General features: G+C 52.0%; 4 protein-coding genes across 5 annotated transcripts; 1 reads left to right on the top strand and 3 right to left on the bottom strand.

The window, feature by feature from the left end:
- Positions 1-39: 39 nt before the first annotated feature.
- On the bottom strand, positions 40-660 carry HMPREF1120_08016 (uncharacterized protein; the record flags this gene model as incomplete). The annotated part of the gene is made up of 1 exon (XM_009162257.1): positions 40-660. One exon carries the CDS (start codon positions 658-660, stop codon positions 40-42), a length of 621 nt encoding a protein of 206 aa, XP_009160505.1.
- Positions 661-1,161: 501 nt separating this feature from the next.
- On the top strand, positions 1,162-10,343 carry HMPREF1120_08014. 2 transcript variants are annotated; one of them, XM_009162255.1, is made up of 5 exons: positions 1,162-4,383; positions 4,441-6,828; positions 6,878-8,143; positions 8,204-9,486; positions 9,585-10,343. In XM_009162255.1, exons 2-5 carry the CDS (start codon positions 5,970-5,972, stop codon positions 9,699-9,701), a joined length of 3,525 nt encoding a protein of 1,174 aa, XP_009160503.1. In that variant the 5' UTR covers positions 1,162-4,383; positions 4,441-5,969; the 3' UTR covers positions 9,702-10,343. The 2 variants fall into 2 exon arrangements, with proteins under 2 accessions (XP_009160503.1, XP_009160502.1); XM_009162254.1 differs by having other exon boundaries at positions 1,162-6,828.
- HMPREF1120_08015 (uncharacterized protein) lies at positions 1,674-4,336 on the bottom strand. Its single transcript, XM_009162256.1, has 6 exons — positions 4,099-4,336; positions 3,897-4,031; positions 3,474-3,829; positions 2,668-3,417; positions 2,354-2,599; positions 1,674-2,168 (listed from the first exon to the last, which is right to left on the bottom strand). Exons 1-6 carry the CDS (start codon positions 4,156-4,158, stop codon positions 1,838-1,840), a joined length of 1,878 nt encoding a protein of 625 aa, XP_009160504.1. The 5' UTR covers positions 4,159-4,336; the 3' UTR covers positions 1,674-1,837.
- A 380-nt stretch (positions 10,344-10,723) lies between the features above and the next one.
- On the bottom strand, positions 10,724-13,858 carry HMPREF1120_08013 (uncharacterized protein; the record flags this gene model as incomplete). Its single annotated transcript, XM_009162253.1, has 2 exons — positions 10,724-12,658; positions 12,710-13,858. The coding sequence occupies 2 exons, from the start codon at positions 13,856-13,858 to the stop codon at positions 10,724-10,726; spliced, it is 3,084 nt and encodes a 1,027-aa protein (XP_009160501.1).
- Between the last annotated feature and the right edge of the window lie 414 nt (positions 13,859-14,272).

Here is a 14,272-nt window from a genome sequence, read left to right as displayed (position 1 = left end):
TCTCAACGCTGACAACTGACATGGTTCCGACGACAGTTGTTACACTGTCTCGTTCTTAAGAATCCCGGAGTCGTCTGGTCCGCGTGGCCCGATCTCTATCCGACGCTTCAGCTCCTTTTCAGACTCGCCATTCCTGAGCCGTGAGAGCAAGTCTTCGGGATCAAAGTCCGTGCCAATGGGATTTTCATCAAAGTATTTGCTTTCCATGAAGATAGTGGCTTCCCTGGCCGTGTCGAAGTTGTCAACCTGGGTTTCCAGCTTGTTACCGTCTGGATCGCGGTAGTATAAGGACGTAGTCGGTCCATGGTTTATGGACCAGAACGGTAAGATCCCCCTGGCCTTGCGTTGACGGTAAGCGAGAAGCAAATCGGCCAGGGTCGGGTACGAGAATGCTATATGCTCCAGGCCGCAGCTGGCAGGCTGCTTGGGTGCTGTGTCTGGAAGTCCGGCAATGGCGATCCGGTGGTGCTCTTCATCGTATGTGATGAAACTGAGGAAGCTGTTGCCGTAAGTCACTGTGCCACCTAAAAAAGTGGTGTAGAATTCAATCATTTTTTCGAAGTTGGCGGTCCGGGTCCGCAAGACGACGTGCGCAAGGCTGCTTGGGCTGACCACCTTCTCGCCCGACGAGTCAAAATCAATCTGAGAGACCGAACCCATGGCCAATGCAGTGTTGTCGTCAAACTGTTGAAACGGAACCAATTGTCTGTTTAGATCTGTGGTGGGTGCCAATGTCGTGGAGGTATCAAGTCCGTCGCCTTCTCCGGTTCAAGACTCCTTTATATGTCCTTTCCCACGCAAGGCATCCCTCTGCGATCCCACTCCCCCTGCTGCTCTTCAAGTGTGCGGTCTTAGGGCGGTAAGAAGCTTATTGCAGACCCCGCACACTGTACGAGCATATCGAGCCGACCACCTCAGCTTGACACGATGTAAGCGCCTTGCTACGATCACTGCCCGCCATCATGTCCATCCTGGGTTGTAACTATCCCGCCCATGGAGTCTGCAAGGGCTTCAGGACGGGCTGGATAGCTCGTACGGCAGGATCAAGACCCGGTCAATCTGGAAAAGCTGTTATATCGTGTCGTACATTATTGAATAGTAATCAGGTTTTGCTTACGTGACCTGCACGACTTTGGCGGTTTCTGGCACCCTCAGCCACGGACTTGATTCCGCAAAGTGTGCCAGACTTCCTGAAGTTGCGTACGCTCAGAAGCATCGGCCGACATATGATGCTGTCGCAGATTTGAATCCGGAACTTGAAAGATATCAGAAACTTGAACCCGCTTTTCTCCGGCTCTGAACAGCCCCGCGTAAAGGGCTAGGTGCTCCGCCGTGGTAGTCGTACGGTAGACCTCAGGCTGTCCAGTGGCTAGTCTGACTCAGCAATGCAGCTTCGTGTTCAACTGTCGAAATACAGTAAAGACGCGTCGATGCTTCTTTCTTTCTTTTCACTCGCAACGGCATCCACCATATTACTATCTAGGTACCTACGTCGTATCCTGATGACTACTGCTAGTAGACCATCATCGTGACTCACTCGGCCACAGCTATGGCAGGATGAACCGGATCTCTTGCTCCAAGAACCACAGAGGTTTCAAGAGCGATGAAGCCATCGAGAAAGAATACGGTAGGACCTTTGTTCAATAACCTGTATGCAAACAGTGTTGCATAGTCTCAGGGCCATTAAAATGTCATTTATGCTGCCGTTCACAGGCCAAAGCAGAGCGCCTTTGAATGAAAGAATGGGGTGCAGCTACATTATTCGGCCGACCCATGTCACAGTGATATCTCGAATATCGCCATGTCCCCCGATACGGCCTCAGCTTCATATGGCAAATTATGGCCTATTACCACCTGCAGTCGCACCAGACCTTTCTTCGCCAGATTCCAACACCTTTTCAGTCAGCCCGGTCGACGAGTATTTCTTCGAAGTCTTGTCTTGCCAGTCTTTGCGCACGAAGGTTCCCCTGACGCTGTCGCCCTCGCAAGCATGCGGAGACCACTCTCCTAATTTATATTTCTCAGGCGCCCGGCGGACACCTCGCCCACCGCCTCCTACGATGAGATTGCCGGGCCGGTAGTCTGGTCGAGCTTCCATACGCTTGATGACCGTATTGTGGATCTGCGCGTCAGGGGGGATATCACGGGTCTCCCCCATAGGCAACGGCCTAATTAAGAAACAAGAGTCAACTTTCGACCAGCATAGCCCGGTCATGCATATGATCATCGGACCAGCAGACCTCGAGCAGCGTTAACGAGCCCTTGAATTTGTGCAAGAGGGCCAAACAGAAATCCTTGGGATTGTCCGCTCAAAGATGTGTACCAAACAAGACCTGTGAAAAGCAGTGCTTACCATCGAATCGCTCTCCATCTTCCCTCGTGCAAATCCATCCTCCGGAAAGGCAGATATTCCATCATTTTCCAGAAGATGACGTTAGCCCACGTCAAGCCGTGGCCTATCTCAAGACAGTCATGAATGGAACCGTGCGAATAGCAGCCTTCGAGATGGCGCAAAAACTGCTCACTTGAGCTATAATCTTCAATCCGTGCGCCGAATTGGTCGAGTTCTCCAGGGATATAAGATCGATCGGCGATTTTGCTAGACGAAGAACAAGGACATTCAGACTAATCGCTCGGAGTTGCATTTGCAAAACCGTGGTCACTCACCTGAGATCGAACTTCAAACCCGCCCGTTCCGCTTCATGCACCATCCACATCAGCGGGACATGGCTAAGCATCTTCTCGTGTTCGTGGATCTTCTTCCAGCCACCCCCGACATCTCCATGCCCGCCTGCAAACCAAACTTCTTGGATGTCTTGGTCATGCTTCTCTTCTGACCAGCGGCGGCGCAGTCGTGGACGGCCTTTGCCTTGCTGCGGTTGGTCGGATGTTCCTGTCGTTGATCCAATGTCCTCGCTGTTAGGTGTATGGACAGAATGGGCAAGACTCTCCGAAGATATGTTTGGCCGGCCCCGAGCCGACGGTACCGAGAGATAGCCTGGGTCGTGATGATTCTGATCGGCGCTAGACCGCTCTGGCGAGGATGCAACTTCAATGTTTGTCCGTGGATTTACAGCCGCTGTGGAATCTGTGCCGGTCGTAGGCATATTACCACGCCCAGAATTGCCGTCCTTCTCCTGGGCACTCTCCTGAGTCGTCCAGTTGGAATCCGAGCCGTACCGGTGAATTTTCTGAGGTAGACTGCTTTCATCCTGATGTTGGTGAGACGCACTGATCAGATCCTGACGGAACTTGGCTCGCCTTTCGTCGATTGAGACCGCGTGCCGGATCACTTTGGCTGAAGGCCGTGCTGTGTACGGGAATTTGGTGCGGGCCATCCAAGCCGACTCGAAGCGTGGCACAGAGTTCACCGTGTCAAATAACCCGAGGAATCGAATCCGGCGGACCGGTCTGCTGCTATTCGAGCGGTGAGATTTCATAATCCGACCCAGACCTGGGCAACTCAGACTTACAATGTCTGTCGAAATCCTCGCATGAATTCGTACAGCTCTTTCTCTTTTCTTTTTGCCTTCTCGGTACTGTCGCTCTTCCTACAGGCCCACTTGGCATATGTCTTCCAGGCAAACTTGATCAGTTCTTCGTTACCGGCACAAAGCAAACCGATATGATCCAGCATCTCGGCGAGAAAACGGGCTGTGTACGCCCCTCGGCTGAAACCAAAGAAGTACAAGTCATCTTCGGAGTTATAGTACCTCATCAGGAACTGATAGCCGCCCATGACATGTTCTGCGAAGGACGAACCGATGGCCGAGTCCTTGGCCTTGAGGTACGCAGAACGGATACGCCCGATCATGGATGTGGTTTGCATCTGTAAAAAATCTTATTATCTACACCGCGGCTTGTTGACCATGTTCTCCTTCTGCAACTCTACTTACCGAATGAGATGCTACGTAGGTGCCAATCCCCGGTTGGTAGAAGGTGTACATGGTGGCATCCGTTCTGTCAAGCATCCTGTACAGCTTCAGGATGTTGCTATCGGCATCGGTGCCGCTGAACTTATTTCCTGTGCCCTGCCAGATTGAATGTCAATTCTTCCAGCTCCCATGAGATTCACCGGGGCGCTGCAGTTCTACTAACATCGAAGCATAACACAAATGTGTTTCTCTGAAGACTCCGGCTTGGGTCTGAGACGGCCATGTCTGAAGGCAGGGCCTGGGAGAGGGGGCTATCGACAGCTTGTCTAAGGAAGAGTGCGAATGAAGGGAAGAGCTGGGCCGTGAGGCCTAATTGTTGAAAGGAGGGAGGGTGACAGGTCGTGAGCCTGAACAACACTGCCGACCAGGTGTCAGGTGAGGACGACCGTAGTTCCGCCGAGGGCATGGACGGTTGAGCTGTTCCGGTTCAATCTCCAACATTGCTTATGTGCGGATTCCATCCACAGAATTCAGTGGTTTCGAGTTTTTACTTAACCATACACAGTTGATCAACCGCGCATATTCTCCGTCCTTGCGAGGTCGGATTCATCGCTCTTACAGCAAGACCCCTACTCACCGACAATGTCGCACCTCCTCACGACTTGGGCATCCAACGGATTGGCAACCGTGCCCCATTTTATCATCCCTCATGCAATGATAATGTGGGATGTTTGCTTTTGACAATCCTTCTCGTTCAGGGAAGATGAAGGAAATCTGTGGATGGGAGTGCTCTCCGTACTGCAATTGCGGTAGGTATGTGATCATCCGCAGCTTCGTGTAACGCATACCTAGGTATATACATGGAAGCACGACAGCACGAGTTCCGCATGGAAACCCCTCTCATGGACTGTCCATCAAGTGTGTCTGCCGCTTCAGCCAGCGCATGACAATGCAGGCCGTCACGCAATACTCCTCATATCATGTGGCACGGCGTCAACTCTCCGGCAACATTCAGACCCTCTCCAACTCCGCGAAAGAAGTCTCCAGATCGCAAAGACTTTATTTGATTATGGTCTGGCAGAGCAAGAAATTCGTGTATACAGCCGGAAAAGCTAGTCCACCCTCCACGGCCGGGCGCGACAGTGCAAAAGGCACCCCTGCGTTCTGTGCGAAGTTGCATAGTAGGTACCCGAGGCAGAGTGTGGGAGGGATGGCCGCCTAGACGAGCGAATCTGGTGGCTGGCGTTGTTCAGCCGGCGGAGATCGACTTCGAGGGAGCTGATACTAGTAGGGCTCGATGGCGGCCAACTTGTGATTCGTCTCAGCCGCATTCATATTATGCATCCTGACCGCCATCACTCCAAAGAGGCGTCCAATCAACTCAGCTGCTGGACCATCCACTACTATCGTTACCGCCAGGGGAACGCCCCCACCATTCTCGATGTACACGTAGAAGTCAAAGCCATAGCTGAGGCTGTGACACTTCACCTCAATGCAGGGAGCGGACATCCCACGGCGAAGGTGCCAGCGCAAGAACTCAATTGCATATCTCTCGAGAGTCATTGGACACTGCCTTCATTTCGCTCCCTGGCCAGCCGAGATTGAGAAAGCCAACTTCAGCTGTATCACGCAAGCGAACACGTCTCACACAAATGCCCGAAGCCGTTCAACATGCTACACAGATACTCCGCATAGATTTCAAAACAAACTGGGCTCCCTGTCTATCACAGTCAGTATGCGATTGGGGCAGAAGTTGTACGGTCGTTGGAGTAATGTGTCGCGTCTCAAGCCCCATTCACCTGACATCAACTACCTTGCGTGTCGACATCGGCATTCAGTCGACGTGCATAGCATTTTCTGCTGATGCAGCCCCCCTGCCAGGCGCAAGCTAGACAGTGTGGTATTGGGCCCAGTGACCTTGCTTGACTCCTTACGAGAAGGACAAGCATTCAGAAAAGGCGCCGAATCTTGACTCGGAGCCCTTGTCTTCATATCTTCTGTTTCTCTCTTCATCTAGAGCAGCCTCTGGTTTCTCTCTTTACTAGTTGCTCATATCATTTGCACGTCGTCAGCTTTCGACTGGCGATCGCAAAAATGCCTCTGCTCCGGAGACTGTCATCTCGCTTCAAAAGCAACAAGAGCACAAACAATGAGAGAAACAATGTCAATGGATCTCTCAGCGCCGTTGAGGAAAAGCCGACTCCAATCTCGCGTGGTGCTCAAAGCAACAATTCTCCAGCAGTGGGAAGTTCTGTCGAGCAGAGTCTTCAGAAGACGAAGGAGGTCCAGCCTCTACCTTCTTACAGATCAACAACGACTCAACCCGCGGCTGTACCTGCTCCTGCGGAGAAGGAAAATGATGCTCCGGTAACCAGGGAAAACATCGAGAGCATCTTCGAGGAGTTTGCACAACTAATCCACGCTTCTCGACGTCCACTACCAACTCAATCTGGTGACGGACAGTATTTGGAGAAGGATGAGCAAACCGGGATCTTGTCCGATCTGCCTCATCTTGGAATCAAGGATCTCAAAACCGCAACACATATTGTGGGGGATTTACTGAGTGGCAAACCAGTGGACGACCGAAAGATGCATATGGAAGAGGTCATGCAGCTGGTGGCTGCTCTACCTGACCGTTCCGCCAACCGTGTCAACCTCACCAGTCAGCTTCTGGATGTTCTATGGAACTCTCTGCAGCATCCTCCGATGTCGTACATGGGAGATGATTATCGCTACCGCTCTGGCGACGGATCAAACAACTCTTACATATTTCCCAAGCTCGGGGCTGCCAATACACCATATGCTCGCTCGGTCAGTCCAAAAATCGTCCAGCCAGGTGCACTTCCTGATCCCGGTCTGTTGTTCGATTCACTCTTGGCTAGAGAAGAGTTCAAACCTCATCCGAATAATGTGTCTAGCATCTTCTTCAACTGGGCGTCCCTGATCATCCACGGTACACACATTCTTGTTTCTAATATGCTCCTATGACTGACGAATGCTAGACCTTTTCCAGACTGACCACAAAGATTACAGCATTAGCAAGACGTCAAGCTACCTGGACCTTTCGATCCTGTACGGAGACACCCAAGCGGAACAAGACATGATGAGGACATTTGAAGATGGCAGAATCAAACCTGACTGTTTCGCTGAAGAGCGACTGCTGGCATTTCCACCGGCCTGCGGCGCCATGCTGATCATGCTGAACCGTTTCCACAATTATATAGTGGAGCAGTTGGCGCTCATCAACGAGAATGGCAGATTTGACAAGCCTTCCAGCCGGCTGTCAGGCGATGCAGCAACCGCAGCATGGAAAAAGTATGACAATGATCTTTTCCAGACAGGCAGGCTGATCACATGCGGCTTGTACATCAACATAACCTTGCATGACTACCTCCGGACAATCGTCAACCTGAACAGCACAAACAGCACGTGGACACTGGATCCCCGGTTGGACAAACCAAAAACATTCGGCAGCGACGGTACGCCTCGAGGAGTTGGCAACCAAGTTAGTGCCGAGTTCAGTCTATCGTATCGGTGGCATTCGTGCATCGGCCAACTGGATGAAGCATGGACTGAAGCCGTGTATCAGGAGTTGTTCGGTAAACCTCCGGGCGAAGTGTCGTTACAAGAGTTGATGTCCGGCCTGGGCAAATATGACCATGATCTGCCCCAAGACCCTCAGCAACGGCCTTTTGCTCACCTCCGGCGAAACGCCAATGGGATGTTCGAAGACGAAGATCTTGCGCGTATCATGCGGGCCGGCATAGAACAAGTTGCTGGAGCATTTGGGGCACGAAATATTCCCAAGTCCATGCGAGCCATCACCATCCTGGGCATCAACCAATCTCGGTACTGGAACCTGTGCACGCTCAATGAGTACAGAAAGTTCTTTGGCCTGAAAACCTATGACACTTTCGAAGAAGTCAACAGGGACCCCTATGTAGCTGAGCAGCTCAAAAACCTATACGAGCATCCGGACTATATCGAACTGTACCCTGGACTGGCCATTGAGGAATACAAGCAACCAATGATTCCTGGAGTGGGCATTTGCCCAAATCATACAATTTCTCGAGTGGTTCTGTCCGACGCCGTGGCCCTTGTTCGAGGCGACCGATTCTATACGCTCGATTATGGTCCCAAGAGCCTTACCAATTGGGGATACAACGAGGTCGCGTTTGATTTGAGCATCAATCAAGGCTGCGTTTTCTACAAGCTCATGCTTCGAGCCTTGCCCAACCATTTCAAGCCGAACAGTATTTACGCACATTGTAAGTATCAACCAACATCACTGAACTCCGATGTACTGACCGAGAACGCGTAATCCTTAGATCCCATGACGATCCCGTCGGCAAATGCAAAGATAATGAAAACCTTGGGTCGCTACCAGGATTACGACTGGAACCCACCTGCGTACATGCCTACGAGGGTGAATCTGACCTCATACCAAAGCGCCAAATACCTGCTCGAGAGACCCAAAGAGTTTACTGTCATGTGGAACGACGGGTTGGGCTTTGTCATGGGCAAAGGAGGAGAAAAGTTCTGTCTCGGAGGCGACAGCACATTTCACCGGCGACAGCGCGAGACGATGCATCAACTCATCTACAGGGACCAATGGCACGAGCACGTCAAGAGATTCTACAGCGACATCACATTACGTCTGCTGCACGAGAAAAGCTGCCGTGTTGCGGATATCAACCAAGTAGATCTGACGCGGGACGTCGGCAATCTGGCGCACGTGCATTTTGCGTCCAACATGTTCGCGCTGCCTCTCAAGACGGCCGAGAACCCGCGGGGCGTCTTCTCGGAGCAGGAAATGTGGATGGCCATGAGCGTTATCTTCACGGCCATCTTCTTCGACTTCGAACCGACCAAGTCGTTCCCCCTGCGCATGGTGGCTCGCAAACTCGCGACCACGCTGGGAAAGCTGATCGAGGCAAACGTCAAGTCTGTGACGGCGACGTCGCTCGTGAGCAACCTGGTTGATGGGTGGCGCGAGAACCACAACGCCCTGGCCGATTATGGTGTACATATGATCCGGCGCCTGGCTCAGACGGGCATGAGCACGTACGACATGGCATTCAGCCAGATCATGCCGACCGCAGTCGCCATGGTGCCCAACCAATCGCAAGTGTTTAGTCAGGTCATGGACTACTACTTGGGGTCTGAGGGGGTCAAATATCTGCCTGACATCCAACGTCTCGCCCGTGTTGATAGTAGAGACTCGGACGAGAAACTGATGCGTTATGTTAACGAGGGCATTCGTCTCAACGGCACGTTTGGCAGTTATCGTCGCAGCGAGGTGCATCACGTTTTCAACGAGAGTGATAACGATGGACAGAGCGGTGGTGGTCGCAGCAAACAAGTCCCCGTCAAACCAGGCGACAAAGTCTTCTGCAGCTTCGTCAGCGCCGCCCGCGACCCAACCATCTTCCCGGATCCCGACACCGTCCGTCTCGACCGTCCGCTCGACTCGTACATCCATTACGGCATTGGGGACCATTCCTGTCTAGGGAAAGAGGCCAGTCTGGTCGGCTTGACCGCCATGTTGAGGACGGTGGGGAAATTGCACAATCTGAGACGAGCGCCGGGTCCTCAGGGAAAATTGAAGAAGGTGAGTGAGACACTGAGTAGGAAGGCTGGCGAAGCCAGTCGAACGGATAGTATGACCTGTGGATTGGCTGACTGATTGATCGCTTTTTATGGCTACAGGTCCCTCGTCCAGGTGGTTTCTACGTCTATATGCGCGAAGACCAGGGGTCGTACTTTGTCTTTCCGTGTACGTTTAAGGTGCACTATGATGGCGTTCTTCCGCCGTTGCCTGCTTGATTCTTCTTCTTCTGCTGGGGCTGTTGTTGCTGCTGCGGCTGCAGGATAGGATAGGTATCGGGCAGGGCATATACTGTGGTAGCCTACTGGCCTATTCTATTCTATTAGCATGGCAGGACAGGACACGAAAGGACAAGACAGGACAAGACTGGTCTGGTCTGGCTTGGTTCGATTTGAAGAAGCGGACCGGAGATGACAGACACAGAAACGGAAAAAACAAGACAGAGCCGAAACAGTGCAGTGCGACGGAACGGACTCCACGATGCTTTCTTGGAAGCTGGATTTTCTTCCTTTTAGTTGAGAACGATTCACGAATGAGGTGGACTGGACTGGATCAGACGGAACTTGAGACGACTTGAGATGACTGGACTCGACTCATGATGGGAGATGAGAACAAAGGCCCTTGCTTTTGGTACCTAATCTAGTTCATATTCATTTCATCGGTTTGTTTCGTTTTTCTCCGAACTACTCTATCAAACATGTCAATGTCAAGGTTGACTGGACCGACATGGCAACCTCTTGTCAGATCTCGTACTCATGGCGTGAGTATAATGGTACCCTAGGTAATGTGTACCAATGCTCGAGCACGAGTTTTCACATGACATACCTTCGTCACTGAGTAGAGAGTGCATTCAAACATTCATTGACACCATTCTTCGATTAGTTACTGCAATGGCCTCGCCTTATATTTGGTCTTGTTTGCATAAGCAGGAAATCAGAACCTGCGGCCTAAAGAAGGGGCGAGTGCCTTGCCCGCTACAGTGCAGCGAAATGGGCTTGTTTGAGCATGGAATGTTGTGATTAAAAGGTATCTCCCGAGTCTACTTATCATACTGCCAGTGTACATCCGCCATTTTATCTAGCCTGACACCTCCATTCTAGTTCCGTTGTCTGAGCCATGTGCTGCCATATCGTACGGTCGAAAGCATTCATCCCATCTAGCCCTCATCCTGACCACTCTTTCCGGTGTGAAATCTTTCCCGCGCTAGTCTCACAATGCACTTCTCCGTTGTCTCCCACTCTCATTCCTGACTGTTCGTCTCCTTGCCGTAAATCTCACCACAATTCTCCCAATCGTCCTTCAGGGCCTGCTCAGCCTGTTCCTTCTGGAGCTCCTGCCGCAAATCGTCCTCGCGCTCAAGATATTCATCCCGGCTTAGACCATTATGGGCACTGTAAGCATGAGAATCTTTACCTTTGCCGTTCAGAACTTTTCTCTGATACAGAAACGAGCTCGAGAAAACGTAGAAGACCAGGCTGTCTGCTCTGAACTCTGTCCGGCGTTGAATCTCACTTTCCGCGAAGGCCATGTTTTCCCATTCTTTGAGGCTGCCAGGCCCGTATAAGTTCTCGAGACTTGGATGACGGAAGAGAAATATCCCATAGGAGGTTTCGCTTACTAGCTTGCGCAGCTTCCGTAGCTCAAAGTCATGTTTCTTCTGTTCGATCAACCCAGAAATTGCCGAAAGGACTGGCTCGAATAGCTTATTCGAAACAGAGTACTCGTTGATATCCCAGATCTTGCTCACGACACTCTGGATGTCGCCGTCGGTTGTCGCCTTCAACATTTGCTCCATCTCCTGGCGTACTTCCACGTCCATGGATTCAGGGGCGAGTGATTTCATGTGCTTGGCCCACGTCGGGCCGAGAGCCTTGTGGATCGACTTGTCTTTCCTCTTCAGCATTCTATTCATGGCCTCGGATCTGACGGCAGACCCGATCATAGACATCGTCACATGGGCGGGGCAGTTCCTCATCAATTCGTCCGCGCTCAGTTTTTCGGGGATGTCATCGAGGTCGAAAAAGCCTTTATTGATCTGGCGATAGAGCTCAAAGCACGTTCGTTGCATTGAAAAGTAATCGAACGCGAAGGCCGGCATCTCAGCCATGAATCCTTGAGCCAGGTTACCCAGAGTCCGCACCATCTTTGTGTTCAAAGGAGTGAGCTGGGATCGGATTTCCGCAAATTCCGAGTCTGAAGCTTCAACGGCGTAGAGTCTGTCCTGGAGGTCACGCTGGTACTTCGTACCGAACAGAAGCTCTTGTAGTCTATAAGCCGCTTCGTCATGCTTTCGTGTCTCTTGGCCGAGCCAACGCTCAAAGAGATTGTGCGCAATGGGTGCATGGTCAAAGCCACGCTCGTGGACTTTTGCCTTGTTGAAACGGACACCGCGAGAGTCCTTGGCGAGACTCGTGGTTGACATGCCCATCGCCATCAGTACCTTCTTTTCCACATCCTCCAGTGTCTTGGGGCGACCTCCGATAAAGATCTTTTCGGCTTTCTGGTTGCGAATTACAAGCTCCATATCTGGCCAAATGGGGGCTTTCGGATTGATGATGTGCAGAGCATTGTACAGGTGGCATAGCAATGTGACATGCCCAGTGTCGTTGACCAACTTTAGGCCAAGGACATGCCACTCTAGTTGCATCTCGGTCTTCATAGTCCCGCACGTTACCGGAAAGTACTCCAGCAGTGGGACCCTTTTGCTTTCTCTGGCGGCTTGCTCAAAGCTCTGCCCTTCCGACATTCTTCGAATCACCTCGACGTGATCTGCCTTCCCAGGTTTGCCTTCTTCTATCCAGTCACCGAATTGCTCGGTCAACATGGCAACATGGTTATGGCGACGCTTGTCCCAGATTTCGAACCCGAGAGACTTGGTCCACTTTCTGTGATCTTTGTATTTCTGCTTTGTGACGGCATACGCTTTCTTCAGGTCCTCGAATGCCGGGAGATGCAGGATTGAGTCCACGCGCTGGATGTCAAGCTGGATCTGAAGTGCAAAGCTCACCCAGACTGGTACGTTGTGGTTGTGCAGGACGTGTCTGGCGGCATGCAGGATTTCATCCTCAATAAAGGCGCCTTTCAGCATGAGAGACAGCATACAAAAGTTGGGCAAGATTTCGACAAGCTGGGTCTGGGACATCTGGCTCGGATTCAGTGCATGATAGCGTTCCGACTGTGCCTGTCAGTTGCTGAAGCTCCATACGTACGGATGGCAATCACTTACTTGGTATGTTCGAGTGTTCGGGAATGGCGGCACTCGAACAGAAAAGTCATTCTTGGCCGTTGGTAACGTGGGTGGCTCCTCCTTCAGCACATCGACATAGGACTTGGCCATAGCCCATGGAACGTACAGCAAGAAGTCGCAGATTTCACAGCCACATATGATGATTGTTTGAGGTAGATCCGGGTCGAACTCAAGAGGCTGGCCTCCATTGGCATGCGGAAGGTGCTCCTTGAAGATGATGAAAGGCAGCGACCCGGTGGGATATTTTGCAGCGGGATATTTGGAAGGACGTCGAAGAGTCGACTCAAAGTCGGCTTCCGCCCTGCGGACCATGTCGACGGCCAGGTTCGTGACACATGCGGCCTGCATAAGCTCAATCTTTCCCCCGGCATAAAGTTGCCACGTCGATAATAAGTAGACCCGAACTGCTTGGATGTCCTGCAGGAATGACCAAATGGCGAAGTGGAACTCTTCTTCTGTTTCTTTGTCGTCGAATTCGATACGAACACTTGCAACAGCAGGGACGGGACCAGGGGCAGCAGCTGAATTTGGGGTACCATTTGCCAGTCCTTCTTCTTCCGGGGTCGTGTCCTCCAGCTCGAGATGCTGGAACATATTGTTCACCATTGCGAGAGGTGTGCTCAGGGGAGTGGTGGCTTTTGTGGCAGCGGTTGCTGGAGGGGCCTTTTCTGGCTCGAAACATGGCTTGAGAGTATCAAGGGCAGTTTGGAGGATCGTAACAAAGTGTGAATGTTTCTCGTCCGTAAAGCTGGCAACATCGGATTTTGCCTTGAACCAGGCAGTAAACTCGCGTCGAGCCCGAATGGTGCGCTCCCAGATAGCATGGATCTGGCGCGTGAGGACGATTTTGGGCCGAGCTTTGGCGATGTGACCTGCCATTTCGACAAACTCTGTGGTCTTGATGGAATTGACCGTTCTTGACGGTTGCGGTATACCAGACTGCTTGGCAGCATCACGAGCCAGCTTTCGAGCTCTTCCTTTCAGCTTGGGCTCATTCGTGGTGGTCATGTTGGGTTTGTAGCCGCATGATGCAGCCTTCTGAGCCAGCCATCCTGCCACCAGCTCCGTGTCTTTTTTGTACTGTTTGTAAGCGAGGACCATGTCCGCGGGCAACTGAAGGCCTGCCATCGCCAGGACGTAGCGTAGCGGGTCTTGACTGCCAATGCAGAGTGGACGATGGATGAAAGAGCCGGTCAAGCAGTGTCGACGTTATCAGAGAAGACGTCGATGAAGAATGGAGATGAAAAGGTGAAGCTGAAGTGGACAGGGCGGCTTGAAGGATTCAGAAGCAGCAGAAAATTGTCAGCGTGAGCAGGCAGCAGGGAAGAGAAAGGACGAGCAGGCAGCGGCAAGGACAATGACTCGGACTCGGAGTGCTCGAAAGAAGACACTGGCACTGCAGAGTCTGCACCTCGTTCTGGCCTTCAAGTTACTAGCACCACGAACGCTGCCTGCGCCTGCGCCTGCGCCTGCGTTTCCTCACAGCAGCGACCACGTAGTACCAGGTATCAAGTGCCAGTCCTGACTCTGCTGGATCCCTGG

The sequence above is a fragment of the Exophiala dermatitidis genome (genome assembly GCF_000230625.1).
Source record: "Exophiala dermatitidis NIH/UT8656 unplaced genomic scaffold supercont1.7, whole genome shotgun sequence".
NCBI classification, from domain to species: Eukaryota; Fungi; Ascomycota; class Eurotiomycetes; order Chaetothyriales; family Herpotrichiellaceae; genus Exophiala; species Exophiala dermatitidis.
This window is presented reverse-complemented; position numbering and strand designations above follow the sequence as displayed.